The sequence below is a fragment of the Pelophylax lessonae genome (assembly GCF_965119305.1).
Source record: "Pelophylax lessonae genome assembly, chromosome: 3".
Taxonomy (NCBI): domain Eukaryota; kingdom Metazoa; phylum Chordata; class Amphibia; order Anura; family Ranidae; genus Pelophylax; species Pelophylax lessonae.
Window position 1 is genome coordinate 400,385,016 of NC_138770.1, and position 25,097 is coordinate 400,410,112.

Consider the following 25,097-nt stretch of genomic DNA (forward strand, 5'->3'; position numbering starts at 1 on the left):
CCGTACCCCTGGACACCTTTACATTACACAGCCCCCATACCCCTGGACCCCTTTACATTACACAGCCCCCGTACCCCTGGACCCCTTTACATTACACAGCCCCCTTACCCCTGGACCCCTTTACATTACACAGCCCCCTTACCCCTGGACCCCTTTACATTACACAGCCCCCGTACCCCTGGACCCCTTTACATTACACAGCCCCCGTACCCCTGGACCCCTTTACATTACACAGCCCCGTCCCCCCCATGGAACCCTTTACATTACACAGCTCCCACCCCCCCATGGAACCCTTTACATTACACAGCTCCCACCCCCCATGGAACCCTTTACATTACACAGCCCCCCAATAGAACCAATTACATTACAAAGCCCCCCCTGGACCCCTTTACATTACACAGCCCCATCCCCCCATGGAACCCTTTACATTACACAGCTCCCACCCCCCCATGGAACCCTTTACATTACACAGCTCCCACCCCCCATGGAACCCTTTACATTACACAGCCCCCCAATAGAACCCATTACATTACAAAGCCCCCCCTCCAAAGAACCCCTTTACAATACAGAGCCCCCCCTCAAAATAACCCCTTTACAATACAAAGCCCCCCCTCCAAAGAACCCCTTTACAATACAAAGCCCCCCTCAAAATAACCCATTTACAATACAAAGCCCCCCCTCCAAAGAACCCCTTTACAATACAAAGACCCCCCTCAAAATAACCCCTTTACAATACAAAGCCCCCCCTCCAAAGAACCCCTTTACAATACAAAGCCACCCCCCAAAGAACCCCTTTACAATACAAAGCCCCCCTCCAAATAACCCCTTTACAATACAAAGCCCCCCCCTCCAAAGAACAACTTTACAATACAACCCCGCCCCCTCAAAATAACCCCTTTACAATACAAAGCCCCCCCTCAAAAGAACCCCTTTACAATACAACCCCCCGCCCCCCCTACCTTTTTAGGAGGAGAGCGGAGGAGGAGGAACTGTTTAAAGCAGAGGATGTGAGAGAGACTCACTGTCACTCCCGAGCCCTGAATACACAGCGGTCGGCGCCTCGGCGGGAACTGCAGAAGTTACTGTACTAGTTAATGAGCAGGTGATTGGTTGATAGGCGGTCCTAGCAACCAATCACCTTCTCTTTAACCAGCACAGTTAACTCCGGCAGCGCCCGCCGATCGCTGTGTATTCAGGGCTCGGGAGTGACAGTGAGTCTCTCTCACATCCTCTGCTTTAAACAGTTCCTCCTCCTCCGCGGTGAAAGCAGTCTGGCGGCCGGCCCCGGGTGTCACCCTGGTCTTCCCTGGCACCCCCCTAATGTGTGGCACCCGGGACGGACCGCCCCCCTGCCCCCCCTATTGGTACACCACTGTTGTGGAGCAACATTTCCTTTGATAGGACAACTGGGTAATTCAAAAAGAGTTTCACTCATGGATGAAAGTCTGACATACCTTGCACTGTGCTGTTAACATGCTGTTGTATCACCACATGTATTTTTATTGTATCTCTTAATTAGTTAGTATTTGTAAATTGTGGTAGAAATTATATTTGGTGTGGTAACTTTTAACACAATGTGCATTACATGTAGTTCTACTAATCATTATAGAGAGTTGCTACATAAGTATTAACCAGATCATAAAACTCATGTTTGTTACTGTGCAAGGTGGCCAGAGCAATACAAAATTCCCAGACTTTTGGTTTACCTGTTATTTATGTATATTTTTTCTAATAATTTCTTACATTTTTATGTCCAAGGTACATAATAAATCTGTCTTGCGGCTGTTGTTGATGTGCTTCTGGATTAATGTATAGATTAAGGGATGAGTAGGCCTTAAGGTCAGCAAGGTTTGTTTTCAGATTGACATTAACCGCTGATTTACCACCAAACTTCATTGATACTTGAACCTGAGAATAAAAATGCAGAGATTGGCAGTTTAATGGGTAAGTATAAGAAAATGTTCGCTTTCACAGAGAATCAAGAACAAACAAAGGATTTAGAATTACTAAATAGTAGGAAATATTATTTTAGGGGTTCTTTTTCGAAAAGTAGCGGTATGACCTTTCTGCAGCTAAACTGCTGCTTAAAAAAACCTTGCCACATTTATAGAGCCAGTACAGTGTTAGTAAAATAAAAAAAAAACATTAGGGCGAGAGGAGAGCCTGGTCACGTGACCCACAAAAAATGTTACCCACTCTTTCTTCATCAGAGTGTTCTCTCTGCTGCGTTAAGCAGAGACAATTTCATAGGACACCGTAGGCTTCACGGCATGGCCAGTTGTTTATGAATAGGTTGTCAAAGACATGCTGTAGTGTAGAGCAATCTTGCGGAGTATAGCGAAGAGCGAATAGCAATATCTGCTCTCTGTTAAAAGTGTTCCCTCTATTAAAATAATATAATGATACTGTGTTTACTTCAACTATCTAACCATATGCAAGGCAAAATCATTTTTCCTAACATTATGTACTCCTTTAGTTATGCTTGTTATTTGTTTCTTATAAAGATCTATGGCGAACTACAAGTAGATATTCAAAAAAGGAAAGATGTAATATTAAACATATTGACAGTTTGGTCAATATAATTGGTTAATATTTTGCAGGTTAAAGGACTATTCTGAAATGGCCACATACCTTACTGGCTACACTTCTTGTCTGCGCAATGAGCTCACGGATACGAAGAATGCTGGATGAAATGTTGTCTGATGGAAACTTGTGTTCCACAGTGTCCAGTTTAGTCAGCAGCAATGGCATTACTTCTGTCAGGTTCTTCACTGCATTGTCAAGTAAATTACATGGGAAATTAGATTGATAACATAGATGGGTTATAACAGTGCTATATTATGAAGCACACCAAAACCAAAATGAACAATCATTGTAGGTGTAAATTAAGAATGGATTATTTGGACAAAAAAAAAACCAGTTGGCACTCTTGGGGCTATTAATAAGAGTCATGGTTTGGGCTTGCCTTCATTTATTTGCTACTACCATTATCATAAGTGAAGTACATGGAAATTTGTAATGCAGAAGTATGTATAGAAAGGCGAAAAGTAGGTAGATTGGTAAAAAAATAGAAAAAAGGATGATGAAAATCAACGTCACTCTCTTAAGCAAAGAAATTGCACTCTCCTTTACTGAAAACATTGAATTGCGCATATAATTCTTTCAAGGAAATGATTTATTTTTACAATACAGCATTTTCTAGATTATTCAAATATTTCCCAAAATATGAAAAAAAGCAGATAAATTGTTCTGAGTAGCTTTTGTTATGACTTCTAGTCTCTATTATGTTGGGACACACTCCCAGATGTGTTGTAGTTTTATCTTTATTGTTCCTGGCACCACAACTAGCTATGTGCTGTATGGTCCCCAGTGCTGGATTTAGACCTTGGCGGGCCCAGGGCACTTCAAGTGTTGGGGCTCCTCAACATAGAAATTTTATGACAAATAAAAAAAGGAACTGAAATGAATGATAAATTGCATTTTTCAGATTTTTTTTCTCAATTTCATTGACTAAGAATACACATTACACAGGTGATTGGAATACATCCCAATTGTGATGTACATCACAATCACAATTGTGATACATCACAAGTATGCAGCACACTATAATGTTTACAAATATTCTTTCGACCTGCACTTACCATCTGCAAACTTAACTAACTCATCAAACTGTAACATCTTGAGGGCACTGCTCTCGACAACCAGTAGGCACAGAGCATATCATCTTTCATAGGTTATCACGGTTTCCAGATAATTCTTTATCAGTGCCAATTTGCTGAATAACCTTTTTTCCCAAACAAATAAAGGCCATCATGTTCAAATATATTCTAGAAGCTACATTAACACTTAAGAAAGTGTCAGCAAGCCCTTCATCATGTAATCAAACTGCCTGTTAAGATGGAGTGAGACATGATCGGAGTTTGGCAAAGGCTGCAAACTTGACAATACCCTCAACAAACACACTACTGAAGTTTTGGGACAAAATAAGTTTACATTTTTTATAAAGTAAGTCTGGTGCCACCTCTGACAGGGGGCAATTGCCCTTTGTGCCCCTTTATAAATCTGGCACTTGTTCTCACTAGCATATTCTGGATATTGTGCCAGTATTTACTTTGGCATCTAGATTTTTTGTACCTGTCAAATATCTGGTATTTCAAAGAATTTGTGCCTGGAAACTTCTGGATGTTGTACCCATGTTTTCCTAGCATCTAGTTTTCTGTTTCATACCTTTTTTTTAAGATTGTGGCTCCATGTAATTTATAGCTGTGAATCAATATGTTAATAGCATAATAAAAATATTGGTTGACAAACAGTTGTATGAAGTAAAGTCTGAATATAGCTTACTACAGCCAGCAAATATCTAAGGAAGTATATAGGTAACAATATGACTCTTAAACAAGTGATATGGTTGGTGTGTCATATGTAAATGCAATTATGTCATGGAGATGAATAGATTAGCATCTAGTTGTTTGGTACTTGTACTCTGCATCAATTGGTCTTTTTGCCATATTTACTTCTGGCATCTAGTTGTTTTGTGCCTGCGTTCTGCCTAGGGTTTAGTGTTTTTTTTTTATGCCCATAACCAATACATCAAGTATTTATTATGCTGAGCTGTCAATTTATGTTTATTCAAGCATTCATCCACTGCAACTCCTGGTATAAATTTGGTTTGATTTTATTTGTGCCTTTTGGATCTACCTGATAAGGCCAAAAGCAAAGTACAACGTTTTGGAGCCCACAGAAACCAATCACAATTCATCTTTAACCAACATTATTATGTTAAACAAAAATGTAGTTGTTTGCAAAGGGTTGCTGTACATTGTGTATCATCAGTGTTCCTATTAAATAAGCTTGTGATATGTCGGGCTTTTCTTTTATACATGTTATTTAGTTAAATTGGTAAAATATTAGAGATTATTGGCTTGAGCACCATGTTCAGGAAGACAATTGCTTACCTGTTTCTCCAGCTACATTTACAACTGAGTTGTAAGCAGAAGCATCAAAACCTGAATTGCTTAATTCTTCTTTCCACATGTTTGCATTTTTTGACATTGGGTCTGTCATCTCCGTCACCATAGTAGAAATATTTAGAGCTTTATCTGCTGTTAGTTTTGACTTTTCAAGACGTTTTCTGGTTTCATCTGTGTAAAAAGTGCAAGCAATGGAAAATCATACCTGGAATTTGGATTTATGCAGAGAATAGTTGAAAGATATCATTGCATTAGACCATAGAAAGAAGCAACTGATTGCATTAGTGGTAGTCCTCAGGTAAAATTTACTGTAAATGAAAATTGCTTTTGCTACTACATTTTCATTTACTACAGTCTCCTAGTTCTTTAGTTTCCCAGCAGGGAGAACAACGAGAACAATGCAAGCCCAGTATTATTGAGATAATTTTAGGAAAAACATTTTTAAAAAAAATAGAAAAAGAAGACAATAGCTTTTACTCAACTTATTCTTAATGATTCCGGAACATGCAGTTTTTGAGGGAAGAAAGAAGTCACACAATATTGTTTTGTTGCTTTGTCTTAGAATAAAATAAGTGCATGCATTAGTTTTGAACCATTGACCTTTATTTCCCTAATTGAACAAGATATCTTGCCAGTTTTGACAAGGAAAAAAAAAAGTAACAGGATTTTACTTGGATGAGTAAAATCATTAGATGATTGAAATGAACACAGCTTCATCTTACTGACTAAGTCAACATTTTCCTTTAGTAAGTGAACATAGTGTTGTAAACATTAAACTTCCATTATGCACTTAAGAAAGTAAGCATGTCCTTGATGTTTAGCAGCAATACTTACAGTATATATGGATTTACTTTAAAACATAGTCAGATGTGCCCCACTTACCGTCATCTGTTAGTTGGAGTTGATCAATAACATTTGCCAACCTGTCACTCAAGGACATTTTTCTAGAGGCAGCAGCATCAACACGTTTTCTGGCCTCAGTTAAACCTAAATTACAAGATTTATGAGTCAATTTACAAGAAATTAGCAAAACAATCACAAAGGAATATTTTATTTGATATTTTCAACACCAACTATGTGTTAGATAACTTGTTCTAATAACATCCAAGCACATTTAACCTGGTAGAAAAGTATATTTTATGCTACTTTAAAGCAATAGTCATAAGAGTGTGTTATAGTAAGTTCTAATCATGTACTTACTGATAATCTCTGCGTTTCTGAGGTTGTTAGCTTGAGAAAAAAGTCGATCACTTTCTCCTGTCTGGTAGGTAACTTGGTTATCGATACCATCCACAGCCTGGAAGGATATTTACACATTTACTTGAGTATTTGAAACAAGCTGCAGTTCTAATCTCGGGAAGTATTATATTTGTATTTAAAAAAGATCACAGGTGCAAAAATATACAGTATTTGGTATGTTTAAGCGTACTGTCTACCAAATAATACAAATTCTTCACTGCAGAGTCAGTTTCTCTGCACACCCAGCTACAAGTGCTGGCTCCTCAAGCAGTTTGTCCTTTGCTCAACATGCAGGAAAATAAGATTAAAAGACAAAAACAGATAAAGATATTTAACAATCTGTCTGGTGCAAATGGAAAGATCAGATGGTATTTTAGGTCATTTGCAAGCAGAAAGCAGTCACAATTTATATTATATGATTGAGATGATGAGATATAGAGCTATAAAAAGACAAAAAGGTAGGTGACTTCAAATGGGGCTTAAACCTTGATGCATCAGACTTTGACAATTTTTTTAAAGTTAAATTTTTTTAATCAATCCTTAAAATGTTGAACTATGTCTTAATTCGATAAAGCATAGCCTACACACCACTTTCATGTCTGCTTAGGACAGGGGTGGCCAACCTTTTGACCTTCTTAGGCCAAATTGGAAGAAGGCAAATGGACTTGGGCCACACATAAAATACACTAACAATAGGGAAAGCTGATAAGTAGAAAAAGTCAGGCAGATCGCAAGTTACTTTGATACATGTCAAGTTATTGATATACTGTAGTTAATGTACCTATCTAAGAAATAAAACTTTAATTAAAAAAAAAAGTAGAAGAAAAGTAAAAGAAGGCAAAAAAAAAAAAAATGAATGCAATATTTGACATTGATTATGTGGTTCGATGGATTTAGTAGCAGTTCTCCATGAAATCTCAAGGTGCTCATCTGATATTTTGGTTCTAATTTTGCCCTTCATTTGCTTCATCCTTGAAAATAGTTGGTCACAAATATAGGTGCTGCCAAAAATTGATTACATGAATAAGGCGTGATTGTGAAAAGTGGGAGATTTTTCTTTGGGAAGATAAAACTTATAAAAGTTCAGCAAGGAGACTTTAATTTTTTCTTCAACTGCATGTGTTCGCTAAAGGTAAATGCATTTTTTAAAAAAAAATCCTCCCCCAAAAATCAATATTTTAAGTAAGTTTTTCATTTTGTGTTGGATCGCATTCATATCCGTCTTGGGCTACATGCAGCCCGTAGGCAGGTTGGACACCACTGATTTAGGACGTGACATATGACAAAGATGTCCCTGTCAGATAGGAAAGTCTTTAAATATGAGTTTGTGTTTGTAACTCCTGCTCCTCCCTATCAGTGCCCAGTTTAGACACACCTTCTTTAGGACTGATTTCATATTTTTGCAGCATAAAAATAAAGTCTTAATTCCCCCTCACTCTATTGCACTTTAGTCCATGGTACACAGATACAATGCAGGCTTTGTTCCAAAGAGGAAAGAAACATCTCCATAGACTGCATAATCAACACATTAATTAAAAGTTCACTGCAGAGCAATGTGGATAAATGGCCTGACATTAACACCCGAGAACCACAAGATCACAGTCATGGAATGCTTAGGAACAGGTGCTGATAGCAACAGGGATTGAGTAAACAGTGGAAATCATTGTGACTTACATCTTTAGCTCTGTCAGCAGCATTCGCAGCTATAACAGATGTCTCATTGGAATCTTCAACAAGAGTTACAATTTTCTCATACACATTGGAGGCTTCAAGAGCTTTTTGGACCAATCCATTTGTGTCAACGTTCTTCAAGTCACTGTTATTGGGAAAATTATAGTTTAAAGACTATAAATGTTTCTCCCTGAAAATAAAACCTGTCTAAGAAATTCAATCAAGTCTAATCTATAATTAAAATATTCTTTACTATTTCCTTATAAATAAAATCTTTAGAATTAATTCTGTTTTAAAACCTAATTTCAACCACAGTATTTTGTTTCGTTCTGATCTCACTGGGAAGAATTTTGCTTACTAAATAAAAGATAATGGTGCTGGCAACAGGAGATTTAATTTTAATATAGGATATTAACATAATTCAGTTCATCTTAGGAAAATGGAAGGGGTTTACTCAAAACAGAAATATAGAGGTGTATTTACTAAAGACAAATGAGCTGTTTACTTTGCAATGCAATTTTTACTTTGGAAGGGAATTTTCCTTAGCTTAGTGAATTTGGAAAAAATTACATTTGTAAAGAATGCTAAATAGCCGGGGAGAGAAAATGGCTAAATTGGCCCAATGTGGACATTTTCACTTAGAGGTGTACTCACTTTTACTGCCAGCGGTTTAGACATGAATGGCTGTGTGTTGAGTTATTTTGAGGAGACAGCAAATTTACACTGTTATACAAGCTGTACATTCACTACTTTACATTGTAGTAAAGTGTCATTTCTTCAGTGTTGTCACATGAAAAGTGTTAATAAAAATATTTACAAAAATGTGAGATTGTACTAACTTTTGTGAGATACTATAAATGGATGATGGCAGTGAGCAGAACATTACCTCATCCAATAAGCTAAGGAAATTTAATTTGCAAAGTGAAAATGTTCTTGCAAAGTAAACCGTCTATTTACCTTTAGTAAATTAAAACAATAGTGTAACGAAGAGTGAAGTGGTAATTATAACACAGGTTATAATATAATCTTTTCAAATCACACCTCAAATTATATGTCATTTGGTTTAAGAAAGGTGGGAAGGGGTCTAGATGGAGATTTCCAATTGTTCTGTAAGAGAACAGCTTTTAAGGAATTCTTAATCATGAAGATACACAAGCTTGTTAGGAATAATCAAATGCAGAAACATAACCCACCATTATTTTGACGCATTAAAGCCATTCTTAGGGGACATATTATTGCTTTCTTAGCACTGTAGCAAAGCGCCCGTTTACTCCCCATGCTGGGACACAGACGCAAAGTGATTGTATATACATTTAAGAAAAGAATAAACAGGTTTATACTTACATACTCTGTGCAATTGCACAGAGTGGCCCTGAACCTCCCCATCTCGGGTCCCCACTTTCTATGGTGGCTACTTTCATGCGGCACAGACAGCTCCCTCGTCAGTGGTTTTTAATGACAGCAGTGGGAGCCAATTGCTCCGGATGCTGCAGATGGGCTCAGCACTAGATTGAATGAGTGCTCAGGTAAGTAAAAGGGGGTGTGCAAGGAGATACTGAGGGGGGGGGGGTGATACAAGGAATGCATAAGGGTAAAAAATGTTTAGGCTTAACTCTATTTCCCCTCAACTTCCTTGGTTCCTGGACATGCCAGATTAGATACATTCCTCAGCATCCCTCCCTTAGCAGTTCAGAGACCACACCTGATGAGGTGGTGATAGCTAGGCAAGTGATATACAGCAAGTTGAGGGACCCACCACTGTCAGAACCAGTCTAAGGACAGCCAGGCTGGAGCCTAATAGCTTGTACCTTCTCTGGAAGACCCAGCTACTGTGGGGAGCATCTTTGTTCTCAGTCCTTGGATCTTTCCAGTTTTCTACCTGTGTTTCCTGATCTAGCCTGCATTCACTGAGCAAGACGCTCAAGTTGTTCTGAGCTAGATTCTTTGATGTTATAGAGCCTTATAGAGACTATGCTATGCAGCCACATTACCATGATTGAACCACAGAGACATTGCTGTGAAGAGTCTAAATATGTGCTCCTTTCATAATCTGTTTTGTATTATTTTGCAGTGTATGAATGCTCTTTGTCATCTTAAACCTGATTTGCATTATTACTTTCATCGTTGCACCTGTTTTGTAAACTGCAAGTTACAGTTAATCCATGACTTATCACTTGGCTGACTACCTTTTTTCTTTTACCACTTGCCGACCGCCGCACGACTATTTACTGCGGCGGTCAGCCCCGTACAGGCAAAGTGACGTAACATGTGCGCGCGTGTGACCGGCGGACCCGATGTCCGCCGGTCACTCGCGATCTCCCAGAGGGAGATGCAGAGGGAGAAAGGCAGGCGGCTAATGTAAACAAAGCCGCCTGTCATTCTCCCTGATATAACTGCAGAGATCATACGATCTTGCTATGTAGGATCGTATGTCTCTGTGGTTACATCACTAGCCACACCCCTTTACAGTTAGAAGCACGCCCCTAGGGACACACTTAACCCCTGCATCACCAATAAAGTTAACCCCTTCCCTGCCAGTGTAATTTTTACAGTAACAGTGAATATGTATAGCACTGATTACTGTAGTAATGTCACTGATACTCCCAAAAGTGTCAAAAATGTCAGTCAAGGGTTTGATCTGTCCGCCACAATGTCGCAGTCCCACAAAAAAAAAAAACGCAGATCACCGCCATTACTCGTTAAAAAAAAACAATAAAAATGACAAAAATCTTTCCCTTATTTAGTAAACGCAATAACTTTTGCGCAAACCTATCAAAATACGCTTATTGCGATTTTTTTTACCAAACACATGTAGCAGAAAACAAATTGGCCTAAAATGTTAAAAAAATTTTACTTTTTTTGGGGGGGGGGGGGAATTTCATATAAAAAAAATTTGAAAAATATTTTTATTTTTTCAAAATTGTCGCTTTTTTTTGTTTACAGCACAAAAAGTAAAAATCGCACGGGTGATCAAATACCCCCAAAAGAAAGCTCTGTTTGTGGGAAAAAAAGGACGTTAATTTCATTTGGGTACAGCGTCGCACGACTGCGCAATTGTCCGTTAAATTCACGCAGATCTCTAGATTTTCAATAGTGGCATGAGTATTTAGGAGGTAAGATTTTGAGCAAAAGAAAGTAATTTTACAGGTCAATGAGCCAAATATGGGATACCCTTACAGCGTTCCAGTTGCTAGAATAGGGTACTGTGTAGGGCATTAACTACAATTGTTTTTATCTTTGATTTTTGTTTATTTTTTCTTATTCTTTTAATAATTATATTTATTGTGATTTATTTTTGTCTGTTCAAAATGCAAGAAGCCTAGCCCAATAAATACAGTAGCGCCTTCAAGCCTGTAAGTAGTGGGTGCTGTAGTTAACAGACAACAGACGGCACCATTGTTGCTGTGTCTACTTTGGAGCGTTTTTACACAATGCAGAGATTTCTTATTACTTACTGTACTGACAACAAGTGAGGGAAATCTCTCGGATAGGGACACAGATGACAAAAAAAGTAACAGAAGCTCTAACCATTTCCTTCTCTATGCTAAAATAATAAAAAAAAAATTCCCCCAGGAGTTGGGCTTTAAAAAACAGCATATCTAATATATAAAATATTACTTAATGTTATAATATAACAATATAATAATATAATATATTAATATATAATATAATTTTATTAATGAACTATGGTGGCTATAATGCAACTATCCTGTGCAGTCTGCTATACTATATCCAGACCATTCTTGTAGGTTTGTATAATAAAAAATCAGCTTAATCTAATGAAGATTCTAGTGTTGTGTTGTCTTACCTTTTCAGCCCATCAGCTTGCCTTTGAAGTACAAGTGCATGATCTACAGCCTGCCGAACTAGGTCTTCAGCATTGCCAGATAAATTGGCTATTCTCTCCTGCAGTTCATTGTTAGCTCCATCTATTTCAGCATGGTGACCAGACATGTTCTATGTTAAAAATGAAAGTCAATATAAATAGTTATTATCAAAATACTTATTTTACTATAATCCTAAAGGGCCAGTCCACACAAAACCTATATTTCAATTTTTGATAGATGCTGAATATTTAAACCACTTGATCATTTCTAATATTTCTCAATGACTCTGTTAGTTAGGTCTCTAGGCTTAAGTTCTTTGGTCTACTTAATGTAATCATATGAGGATTTCCATTCTTCCTGTTGTACTTTTTTTAATATGTAGCGCAACCTTCCCCGGAGGAGCTGCTAATTAGGATGGGCCCCTTGTTCTTTGCCACAACCTTTTCCAAAAAACCTCAGCCCCTTTAACATACTAGGTTGAGTGTACAACCAAACAATATCACAGAAAATTACTGGATGTAATATTTAGTACCCAGTATGGTGCAGTGTAGATTGGGTGCACTTGAATAGCTCTCTCACCAGTCCCTGGGACGCTGTGATGATTTCTTGCTGTAGAAGAGGGGCCCTCTGGGTCTCTCCCTAAAATCTCCCGGTGATCAGTGGTTGGATGCAGAGGGTGAGTGAACACTCCAGTCTCCCTGCAGCGGTGGTGCAAGTGCTGTGTTCAGTGCTGTGATGCCCCTGGGTGTCCTCACTCCCAGTCTCAGGCTCAAACCTCTGCTGGTATGGTCTCCTGCTGGTAGGTTAATATTCAGGCAGAGGTACTCTCTCTCTCTCTCTAACTCCCTCATCGCTAGAAGAACAAACTATAACTCCCAGGATTTTCAACACTCTGCAAAGAAGTCTATAGGCTTGCTTGGCGTCAGCAATCCCACTGCTGACCAGAAGGAGAATGGTGCAGCATATCATCAGTATCTCAGTAGAGGGAGAGAAGATTAAAAGCAATGTCTCTTTCTACAAATTGCTGTAGCCCAGCACCTGGCTACACCTACAGTATATTATGATTAATTAAACGGGAAGTGCAGGAACACACAAAGACGGTGGTCATGAGAGGATACAAATCTCCCAGGTGGACAGGAAGAGAGTTGGGATTTAAGTCAGAGAGATCACACGGTTAAAGTAGTCACGACATATATAAAGTTTGTGTCTTCCTTTATGTCTTTACTTTTTGTGTCTTCCTTTATGTCTTTACTTTGCCTGCCAAACTCCAATTATATTTAAAATATCACTTTTTGGATGGACTGACACTTTAGGTCTGTCATTGCTTGAATATTTTATATTTTTACATGGTTCCTTAAAATGTTCAGATATTTTTTTCTCACTTATGCATTCAAAATGAAAATAAAGTATTTTATATACACGTAAAAGAGTTCAACTTAAAGTAATACCAAAGGATATAATGTTATTGTTAAAAAATACCAAACATGCAATACTTACCTGCTCTGTGCACTAGTTTTTAAACAGAGCAGCCCAGATCCTCCTTTTCTTGGGTCCCCCGCTGGCACTCCGGGCTCCCCCCCCCTGCTGAGTGCCCCCCTAGCAAGCTGCTCACTATGGGGGCACTTGTGCATGCTCACTTCCGAGCCCTACACTGTGCATCTGTAAGCTCAGCCCCACCCCCTGCTCCCTTCCCACTGGCTGTGATTGATAGCAGCGGCGGCTGATGGCTCCTGCTGCTGTTTCTGAGCCTGTGATTAGAGAGAGAACTGGGAGAGCAGCTACTCTCATGCACATAGCTGGATCAAGATCAGGCTCAGGTGAGTATTGTTGGGGGGGGGGGGGGGTGGGGAGCTGCATGCGGAATTTTTTTTTTTTTACCTTCATGCATACAAGCTGTGCATAACTTCTTTTCTCTCTATGCAGGTCTAGCACAGGTCTAGCAGTCAGGTCCAACTGATTAAAAACAATTCCTCTAATTGACTGTAGTAAATAGAGGAAGACATAGGGATAGGTGCAATAAAATGAAAATAGATTTACCAACTTAGAAAGTAAAATGTGCCCCATGTACACTTCAAACATCCAATCATTTGTAGGGGATATTAAAAAAAAAAAAAATAGAACTTCATATGATTAGCTGTTTAAATATAAACACTTCACTTTATCCTTTCTCACCTCACACTTTTCATCCTCATTACTCCTGCTTTCTACATGCAGAAAAACACTATACATATAACACTATATAATATATAAAAATATGTTTCTTTTAACGTTTTGTAATAACGTTTTGTAAGCCATGTACATGGTTCTAACTCATGTTCATGCATTTACAGTATCTCACTCTGTATTTACCAAATAAGATGTTACTTGGTATGCTCGAGACCTGAGCTTGCCATAGAAAAGTCTTATTTGATATTTACATATATTCTCATCTGGTGTCCAAATGTTCATTAATACTATACTTATAATATTTGTTAACACTTTACAGAGCCCCGTAAGATGCGAATGCATGTATTTGTCCCAGTTTTCACCTACTCGGTTCACATCACTGTACCTTGATCATGTCATTAATATCTTCGATGATCACATGGGTTTCATTTAATATTGTCCATCCTTCCTTCAAGGTAACATTGGTAGATGTTGCTGCTTCATTCACAATTGTTATCCGTTCCTAGTGGGGAATTTACATTTCATTAAGATGTTAAAACGTACAGGGTTATTAGGATCAATGAGCTAAAGTGCAGAAACCCAAAGAAACCAATTGGAAATACTTTTGTATAAGACTGACTACATATCATTTTTTTTTTTTTTTTTTAGTTTTTCCAAAGTTTATTGATTGTTATATATCTCTTTTAATCTGTATAACATTTGTATTTTAAAAATATAGATTGATTGGAGTGTGAAATGTGAAGAAACCCAAAGCAACCAACTGGAAATACTTCTACATAAGACTGACAGCATTTTTTTTTTAAGTTGATTGACTCTTATATATATATATATAAGAGTCTTTTATATATATAAGCTCTTTTATTCTGTATATAATTTGTATTTGACAAATAAAGAATGATTGGAGTGTGACTTATCAGTAAAAAAAACATGCTGGGCTTTCAAGTAAGCAGGTCTTCCCTTATGCATCTAGTCTTGGCAGACTATGTAAATCCCTTGTGTCTGTGAAGGTTATCATTTATCCAGGTCATGGAAAAGTTAGTAGTAATTAGCCATATTTAACTTGACTTGTTCTGCAGTGTTGAAGATGTCTCATAGCTTCTCAAAGCCACTTCTACAGTTCACTGAGTGTCAGGAAGATTCCTCTGCACCAAATAAATGTAGAGTAACTTTTAATATGTAGTATTATGGAATTGCAAAGACTTGCACATGGGGGTGGGGGAGAAAACACCTCTCAACAACCAAAAGACCCAACATAGGAGGGCAAATTCTGCAGGCTAATGGGCCATACACACTATACAATTGTCTTTAGATTTTTTTCTTTTAGATTTACCAAAACCATATAAGGTCAAATCTACACATTTTCAGTTTGTATGCAATCAGGCAGGCCCTTGCACTACATAGTTGAAGGTAAATCTAAAGGAAATCTAACAACAAAAGTTGTATAGTGTGTATCCAGCTTAAGTTTCAGTAGTTTTCCTACACCTTAAAGATGAGCTCCAGTCTCTTCAAGTGGATGTAAACCCTCATATATACCCAGTGAAGTGAACAGATGATGCACACAGATGAAACAAATCTCCCTACATACATTTTATTTATATATTTGCTGTCTTCAGCTTTCTACACTGTTTAGAAAGTGAACATTGTGTTAGAATTTTTTCTTTCTGTTCCAGCACTGGGTGTGGAGTCTTGGCATACACTGTGTGACCGCTGATTGGAGGAAAGGCACACCCCCCCTTCACATAGGCAGAGAAAGGAGAAACATGCAGAGCTGTGCTGTGAATGGAAAAGCGCTCTGTTAATCTATCTCTATGCACCCCCCCCCCCCCGAAACAAATGCCCAGCTGCTTTTATCTCCTGTGTCAGAGAACTTGTCAGAAGTTATCATGCTGGTAACAGAGGAACAGAGAAGCACAAAGAAAAGGGAGTTAGGGATTTGGAGAGAGATAATAAAAACACTATAGATATATGTGCCCAGGTTAAATTTCATGAATGAGGTTTACATCCACTTTAAGTGAAAATTAAAAGTCAGCAGCTACAAAAACTGTAGTTGCTGATTTTTAATAAACAGCCACTCACCTGTCCCATGATATAGCAATGTCCTCACCTCATACATTTTCTCCCTGTGTCCTCTCTCGCGGGCGCCTGCTTGCAGCTTTACAGCTGGGGACCCATCGTGCATGCGCAACTGGCGCTGCGCTCTTTGACTGGTCCTGCCTGGGACCTGTCATGTGTCCCAGAAGACATCAGGAGGGGGGGGAGGAGAACATTCGGATCGCCTAGGCGAACGGAGCAAAAGCGGGGGCGGGTACTTGTCAAAATCAGGTCCTCGCTCCCCCCTTCTCCTCAAAAGCTCAATTTCACAAACAGAAGTGAGGGGAGGAGGCCTTAAAGCGGTAAATCCCTTTTTGGGTGGGGCTCCGCTTTAAAAAAAAGGGGGCTTTTTTAATAACAGTGAGGTTAATTTTTTTTTAACAGAGAAAACAATTGCTCACTATGCCCAATACTACTTAGAGCACTGCTCAAGGTGCCCTGGTGGATCTGTTGTTTCACATAAATATAAAGGTGCAGGCTGTCTTATGCTTAATCCAGAAAGCAGGGAAGTATGAGGGGATGAGAGATGCTGCACACCACCAACTCAACAGGTGAAAAGAAATGTGAATGGCCTCAGCCTCGAGCTCCTCCTGAGTAGGGATGATCGAACGGTTCGGGTCCACCATCGGTTCGGCCCGAACATTGGGTGTTCGAGGTTCGGCCGAATTTAGAACTTTTTGCCCAAAAAGTTCGGAATTCGGCAACCAGAACCGACCAAAATGCAATGCTTCAGGAAATGGGCTTTAAAAGCCCGTGATTGGACCAGAACCATTAGCAAAGCCAATTGAGGGGGCAGGAGAATGCTAGGAATGTGATTGGAGTGACTAGGGGGTCCCTAGACCAATCATTAGTGAATACGCCCCCCAGTATATAAGATCGCCCCCGCCATATTCCTAGCATTGTTATACTGGACATGGAAGAGAGTGGAAGCAGTTCTGTTAATTTTACTTGAAAAGTGTCATTTAGCATTTATTAGTGTCAGGAAAGGGATATCTAGTGTAGTTAGAGTGCTCCTTTACACTTAAGTTAGCTTCAAAAATTTAGTTTCTGTAGGGAAAGTGTTAAGTGTCAGGGGACCGTAGTGTAGTGTAGGGTTAACTGGCAGTGACTGCTATGGCAGGGTGACAAAACCCTTCCATAGCAGGGTGACCGCTATAGAGAAATGATCATTTCTCTGAATTGCTTCGGCACACCCATATGGCTTTTCACCAGCCAAGCATTTTTTATGCTGCAGGGGCTGCCACTGCCAGTGATTTTTTGAGGACATGTTTGATGTCAGACATGACATCTGAACATGTGTATAGGGGGTATATATAGACATATATGTCTGTATATATACCCCTAGACACTGAACATGTGTATAGGGGGTATATATAGACATATATGTCTGTATATATATACCCCTAGACATATATAGGTATGATAGTAGCAGAAATAAATGCTTGCGCTAATGAAATCATTTACAGTAATATATTTCTATATATACCACTATACACAAGTTCAGATGTTTTGCCTGCCTCAAATGAACCCAAAAAAATGCCAAAAAAACGCTAGCATCAAAAAAAAAAAAAATGCCCAGGTGTGTTTTTGCTGGCATTTTTTGGGGGGTTTTGGAGGCAGGCAAAACATCTGAACTTGTGTATAATGGTGTATATACACACATCCATATATTTATATACACACCTAGACATATATAGGTGTGATAGTAGCAGAAATATATGCTTGCGCTAATGAAATCATTTACAGTAATATATTTCTGCTACTATCACACCTATATATGTCTAGGTGTGTATATAAATATATGGATGTGTGTATATACACCACTATACACAAGTTCAGATGTTTTGCCTGCCTAAAAAGAACCCCAAAAAATGCCAAAAAAAACGCTAGCGTCAAAAAAAAAATGCCCAGGTGTGTTTTTGCTGGCACTTGAACTTGTGCACAGTACCACTATACACAAGTTCAGATGTTTTTCCTGACTGCAAAGAACCCAAAAAAATGCCTGCTTTGAAACCGGCAAGGTGTGAAAACCGAGGAGAGAAGCTAACCCCCTGAGCTGAAAGTTTTCTAATACATACAATCCTATTTTTTTTTCTGGTTCTGGACATGCTACAGAGCTGAAACTTCACAGGTACACCTTTTAGACCCCCCAGACACGAAATCACACAAAAAAAGTTCTTAAAAATTTTAATTTTTGATAAAAAAGCCAATTATTGAAAAAATATTAAAAAAAAAAAAAGAGATTTTTTGATTTTTAGATTTCAGATCTGGGGGGTCTAAAAAGTGTACATGTGAAGTTTCAGCTCTGTAGCATGTCCAGAACCATAAAAAAAAGATTGTTTGTATTAGAAAACTTTCAGCACAGGAGGTTGGCTTCGCTGCTGTAACACCTTGCCGGTTTAATAGCAGGCATTTTTTTGGGTTCTTTGCAGTCAGGAAAAACATCTGAACTTGTGTATAGTGGTACTGTGCACAGGTTCTGATGTTTTGCCTGCCTCCAAAAACCCCCAAAAAATGCCAGCAAAAACACACCTGGGCATTTTTTTTTTGACGCTAGCGTTTTTTTTTGGCATTTTTGGGGGTTCTTTTGAGGCAGGCAAAACATCTGAACTTGTGTATAGTGGTATATATACACACATAATTATATGTATATAGACACCTAGCCATATATAGGTGTGATAGTAGCAGAAATATATTACTGTAAATGATTTCATTAGCGCAAGCATTTATTTCTGCTACTATCACACCTATATATGTCTAGGTGTGTATATAAATATATGGATGTGTGTATATACACCACTATACACAAGTTCAGATGTTTTGCCTGCCTCGAAAGAGCTGAAACTTCACATGTACACTTTTTAGACCCCCCAGATACTAAATCCAAAGTAAAAATCAAAAAATCTTTTTTTTTTTTCAATAATTGACTTTTTTTTATCAAAAATGACAATTTTTAAGAACTTTTTTTGTGTGATTTTGTGTCTGGGGGGTCTAAAAGGTGTACCTGTGAAGTTTCAGCTCTGTAGCATGTCCAGAACCAGAAAAAAAGATCATATAGGTGTTAAAGGAGGGTCCCACATCCCTGTTCTACTGAAAAATTATCTTTTTTTTTTCATGGTTCTGGACATGCTACAGAGCTAAAACTTCACAGGCACACCTTTTAGACCCCACAGATACTAAATCCAAAGTCAAAATCAAAAAATCTCTCTCTTTTTTTTTTTAATTTTTTCAATAATTGGCTTTTTTATCAAAAATGACAATTTTTAAGAACTTTTTTGTGTGTTTAATAGTTAATGGGGCATGACCCAGAACCCTATGCACTTTTTAGGGGCATTTATTGGGTTTTAGGGCTTAAAATGTGGTGTTTTTTGATTACCGAAGTTCGGGTCCCATTGATTTCAATGGGGTTCTGAAATCCGGGCCGAACTTTCGGGAAGTTCGGATGTTCTGGCCAAACCGAACTTTTCAAAAGTTCGATCATCCTTACTCCTGAGTCCTGTCTCTAATGCATTTCACCCTGCTCATTGCGGCTTAATCATAGAGATAAAGGAAAGGAGCAAACAATTATTTTTACACATCATCAGCCGCTTTAGCTTTAAAGGCATAAGATTAAATGTGCAAGTAACACACAAAAAGGATGCTGAAAAAAGAGATAGCTGACTTCTGACTATGATGTGACCAGATTATGATGACAGATTTTTAAATATATATATATATATATATATATATATATATATATATATATATATATAATAGCCTTGCAGCCTATTAGCCTAGTGGTTTCCCTGTTTAAAATTAAATATTATACGTCATTCCATTAATTTAGAAATTACGGTATGTTATATCCCTTGTTTGCTTTTTTATTTTTAATTCCTGAAATGGTGCATTACTGACAGAAGACATGGGTATTTTATAAGGATCTAACACCGCAAGGTTTCAACACTATGGCACAATCTCCTCCTTTAGCAAGACTCAAGAAGAGCAGAAATAGGGAGGCAGAGAGAACTACCAAGAGTAGAACTGTTTTTTTCTTTGAACATTTAAAAAGATGTAAAATTATGTATTTTTTCTTCTTTGCTATCCTCTGTGATACCTTCTTGAATGGAATGACATTATATTATTTTATACACACCTTTGTTGTTAAAGCTAAAAAATGTTTTTTGATGCAGGGTGTTTTTTACAGCCACTTTATTTTGTTTCTTTAGCTTGCTAATAAAGCACAATAATTTTATTTTTTATATTGTACTTTTCTCCTTTCTGGATTAGCTGTCTGAACTCCCAAACAACAAACCTCATGCAATCTTTATAAAGTTGCTCTAACTAAATGAAAATATAAAGTCCACAAGTGATGTGTTCCTTTATTCGTGGAGAATATCACTACCATCCACCACCTTGAATTGTGATTCTGTGTATCAACACCACCACCAAAGTCTGAAAGGCTCGCTTAAATAAAATCAAGAGGAGTGACCGCGCCCAGATGGTAATTATTGTTAATCTGGTACTGCTGCTATCCTATTAAGAAATTCTCAATCAAAAAATGATGTTATAAAAGTGACAGTGCTGTACGCAAATATTCAGACTATCACTGCTTAAATCTACATGGTGTCTAATAAAACCTTCTATACTGTGAAATCATTAAAGTGCTAATGCTGTGAAAACAACATAATTGTATCATAATAAAAGTCCTAATGATGTGGAAAAAAACATTATTTTTTATCATAATAAAAAAACGAATGTGATCCTTAGTACAAGATAAATATATAAAAAATATATCTAAAGAAGAGATTTAGTAAATGTAAAATATTTATATGTAATATGAATATCTATCTGAATAAAAGACATGCATGTTTTGAATATTGAATAGAATAAATTCATATGGAAAATATACACTGCTCAAAAAAATTAAAGGAACACTTTTTAATCAGAGAATAGCATCAAGTCAATTAAACTCCTGGGATATTGATCTGGTTAGTTAAGTTGTAGAAGGGGTTGTTAATCAGTTTCAGTTGCTTTGGTGTTAATGAAATGAACAACAGGTACACTAGATTGGCAACAATGAGACAACCTCCAAATCATGAATGGTTTTACAGGTGGAGGCCAATGACATTTTTTCCCCTACTCATTTTTCATCTTTTCTGACTGTTTTTCACTAGTTTTGCATTTGGCTAGGGTCAGTGTCACTACTGGTAGCATGAGGCAATACCTGGACCCTATAGAAACTATACAGGCATTTCAAATCCTCCAGGATGGCAAATATGTGTAATTGCCAGAAGGTTTGCTGTGTCTCTCAGCACTGTCTCAAGAGCATGGAGGAGATTCCAGGAGACAGGCAGTTACTCTAGGATAGTTGGAAAGGGCTGTAGAATGTGCTTAACCCATCAGTATCTGCTCCTTTGAGAAAGGAGGAACAGGATGAGCACTGCCAGAGTCCTACAAAATGACCTTCATCAGGCCACTGGTGTGAATGTCTCTGACCAAAAAATCAGAAACAGATTTCATGAGGGTGGCCTGAGGGCCCAAAGTCCTCTAGTGGGCCCTGTGCTCACTGCCTGGCACTGTGGAGCTTGATTGGCATTTGCCATTGAACACCAGAATTTGCAGGTCCGCCACTGGTGCCCTGTGCTTTTCACAGATGAGAGCAGGTTCACCCTGAGCACATGTGACAGATGTGAAAGGGTCTGAAGAAGTCGTGGAAAAGGTTATGCTGTCTGTAACATCGTTCAGCATGACCGGTTTGGTGGTGGATCAGTGATGGTCTGGGGAGACATATCCATGGAAGGAAGCACAGACCTCTACTCTACAGGCTGGACAATGGCCCCCTAAATGCCATTGGGTATTTGGATGAAATCCTTGGAGCCATTGTCAGACCCTACACTGGAGTAGTGGGTCCTGGGTTCCTCCTAGTGCACGACAATGCCCAGCCTCATGTGGAGAGAGTATGCAGCCAATTCCTGGAGGATGAAGGAATTGATATTATCAAATGGCCCCCATGCTCTCTTGACCTAAATCCAACAAAACACCTCTGGGACATTATTTTTCGGTCAATTTGATGCCGCCAGGTTGCACCTCAGTCTGTTCAGCTCAGTGATGCCCTGCTCCAGATCTGGGAGGAAATACCCCAGGACACAATCCGTTGTCTCATTAGGAGCATGCCCCGATGTTGTCAGGCATGCGTACAAGCATGTGGGAGCCATACAAACTACTGAGTACCATTTTGAGTTGCTGCAATGAAATTTCAGCAAAATGGACTAGCCTGCTGCATATTTTTTTCACTTTGATTTTTATAGTGTCTTTGAATTCAGCTCTCTGTAGGTTAGTAACTTTCATTCCCATCAAATGATGTGGCATCCTACTTTCCTACACATTACCTAGTCCATATCAGCATAGATATCCAGCATGATATTTTTCCCTGTGAGATCTGTTGTGTTTTCAATGTGTTCCCTTACTTTTTTTGAGCAGTGTATTAAAAGACACTAAGGGTTTTCCTATTTTTTTTTTTTTTTTGCCTCTCTCACAGACTAAAGCCCCGTACACACGTACCGATCGTCGGCCGAACGATCGGCCGTCTTTTGTCCGAGGGCTGTCGTGTCTGTTGAAAAGTGCAAAAGACTGCACACGAATTTTGTCGGCCAACAACAGCCGACTGCAGAAGTGATGTCATGTGATGGTTAACTTTCCTTGTCTTTTTTCTTTTCTGAGCATGCCCAGTCTTGCAAATCTGCTGTCTGTCGGCCAAAATCTGTACTGACTGGCGAACAATCGGCTGTTCTGGTGTTGGCCAACAAAAATTTTAATGCTTGCACGACAGATTCTGTTCGGCCGAAAATGCGCTGTCGGCTGTCGGAAGCATCATACTAATAAGCCTACAATCGGCCGATCGGTCGTCGGCCAAATATTTACGGCCAACAATCGGTACGTGTGTACGGGGCTTAAGTGGTGAGATAAATTTGAGAATATTATTTTTGACACTAGGTGGAATATGTTTGTTGTGGTGGAGGGGAAACACATTAATGATGTGAGATTCACTGGTCCTATTATTTGATAAATATGGCACTTGGATATATATATTGTTTGTATGGAAACACTTGTTGTTAATCATAAGGAAGAAGGGGTACAGGGGGGCATTTGCTTCTCTTTTTTTTTTTTTTTGCTTGTTTTGCTTTTGCGGGGAGGGGGATGGAAGGTTGTGGCCTTTTCTCCTGAATAGACTATTTTGAAGAGAAGCTTGTTTAAATTAGATATGTAATGATCATCTGGAACAGATTTATGTTTATGTTTATGCATGACTTTTAATGTCCGAAAAAATAATAAAAATATTTTAATTAAAAAAAAAAAAAAAAAGACACAAAATCCTGAAAACAAAACTCTGGTATTTAGGGGTTACCACATGCCACCTTTCTTTGCATTATGGTTTTAGATAGGCTTTTTGCATTTATTTCTAGTAATAGAACTTGCTAACTCGATATTAAAAATGAAGTGTTGGCTTATTGAAAAAACATATTTGTAATATTAAAAACAGAAAATACAGAAATGAATACATGTTCTGATTTGCAAAGGAAATATGAAAAACAACTTAGAATAAAATTATTTTTAAAACAATTGTGACTGTGGGTTTGTAATATAAAATATGAAGCCTGCTCTAATGGAGAAAGAATATCCTATGTAAATTACATTGCCCCTAGTAAGAGCAAGACTGCCCCCATGGAGAGAGATCCGACTGTTAACGAGAGACTGGCAGGTGTTGGAAGCAAAACCCTCTGTGAATGAGACCCCCATGACAAAAAGAGACAGCCCCACAAGAGTAAAGAATGAGAAAACAAAGACTGTCATGTAAGAGAAATCATGGGGTGAAAGGCAGAGTGAGTCTGCACTGAAAAAAATGCCTTGTAAAGAGAATTATTTTTGGAGAGAGCCTGCCATAAAAGATGTTGCTCTGTTAAACAGATTTTACTGTTAATGAAATGGCCTCCTATGGAGAGACTGCTATATGGGGGAACTTCTATGTTAAACACTGTCCTCTTAGAGAATATCTTGTGAAAGAGAGAAATATCCTATTAGAGACAGCCAGGTGAAAGACTGCACAATAGAGAATCCTTTACGAGAAACTATCCTTCTAGAAAGAGGCTACCATAGTATGGAGAGACATCTACAATGTGGACTGGGATGCTAAGAAGAGACTCACATTTCATAGAAACATAGAAAAGTGAGAGCAGAAAAAGACACGTAGTCCATCTATTCTCCCCGTTTTTTTTTTTTTTCGTTATCTTTGTTGTCTGACAATAGATCTATATTTATCCCAAGCATGTTTGAAGCCATTTACTGTTGAATGTCTCACCACTACTTCTGCTGGAAGTTTATTACAAGCACCAACTACCCTTTCAGTAAAATAATACTTTCTAAGACTAGTTTTTAACTTCCCTCCAGTTTTGAGGTCATGTCCCTGTGTTCTTGATTTTGGTTTCATATGGAAAAAACTGCCCTCCTGAGCCTTATTCACCTCTTTGATGTATTTAAAGGTCTCAGTCATGTCTCCCTTTTCACTTTCATGTTGTATGCTGCTCTAATTTTTGAAATTTGGTACATTTTTTTTTAACTCTCTTTAGTATTTTCATTGTTGAGAGTACCATACCAAGATGTTTTGGCTTGGTATATGTCTTCCAAATAATTGCAAATGTGATATATATATCTGTTTCTAGTAAAATATTTATTTAGGTCCCTTTTGCTGAGTGCTAGGTCATTTTGCACTGAGAATATGCTATATATTGATCTAAAATAACATCTTGGTAGTTTTAAATGATTGAGCTGGTTGTTATTATTTTTGTTTCTTGCAGAGAGAGAAAGAGAGATATTGTTGATAAGAAAATTAGTCAGATCAGTGATGTTATTACATTAAAATAAGAGTTGTGCAGGAAAACAGTTATCCTCTCTGGCTCTTCTGTGGAATATACTTCATACAGAAATTGGATACTTCCCAGCTCTACATCTAAGCTCTGGTGTAGGAATGGGCATTCCCCACTATTTTATTAGTTGATGATGCCAAGCGCAAATGGGGTACTCTTGTAGTCATTAGTCTAACAAGGGACTCATCATCTGGTCTGAAAAAAGGTTACAGGAAAGGGGTAGACAGAAAAGG

The 25,097-nt window shown here is 38.2% G+C and overlaps 1 protein-coding gene across 1 annotated transcript in view; it reads right to left on the reverse strand.

The window, feature by feature from the left end:
* The window catches only part of LAMA4 (laminin subunit alpha 4), a 159,583-nt gene that overhangs the window by 42,105 nt on the left and 92,381 nt on the right, over positions 1 to 25,097 (reverse strand). Inside the window, exons 14-21 of the mRNA XM_082250251.1 lie at positions 14,259 to 14,375; positions 11,689 to 11,837; positions 7,884 to 8,025; positions 6,171 to 6,267; positions 5,853 to 5,957; positions 4,956 to 5,141; positions 2,632 to 2,771; positions 1,744 to 1,908 (exon numbers count right to left, since the gene is read on the reverse strand). Of these exons, the coding sequence (XP_082106377.1) occupies positions 1,744 to 1,908; positions 2,632 to 2,771; positions 4,956 to 5,141; positions 5,853 to 5,957; positions 6,171 to 6,267; positions 7,884 to 8,025; positions 11,689 to 11,837; positions 14,259 to 14,375 (1,101 nt within the window). The remainder of the gene's footprint in view (positions 1 to 1,743; positions 1,909 to 2,631; positions 2,772 to 4,955; positions 5,142 to 5,852; positions 5,958 to 6,170; positions 6,268 to 7,883; positions 8,026 to 11,688; positions 11,838 to 14,258; positions 14,376 to 25,097) is intronic.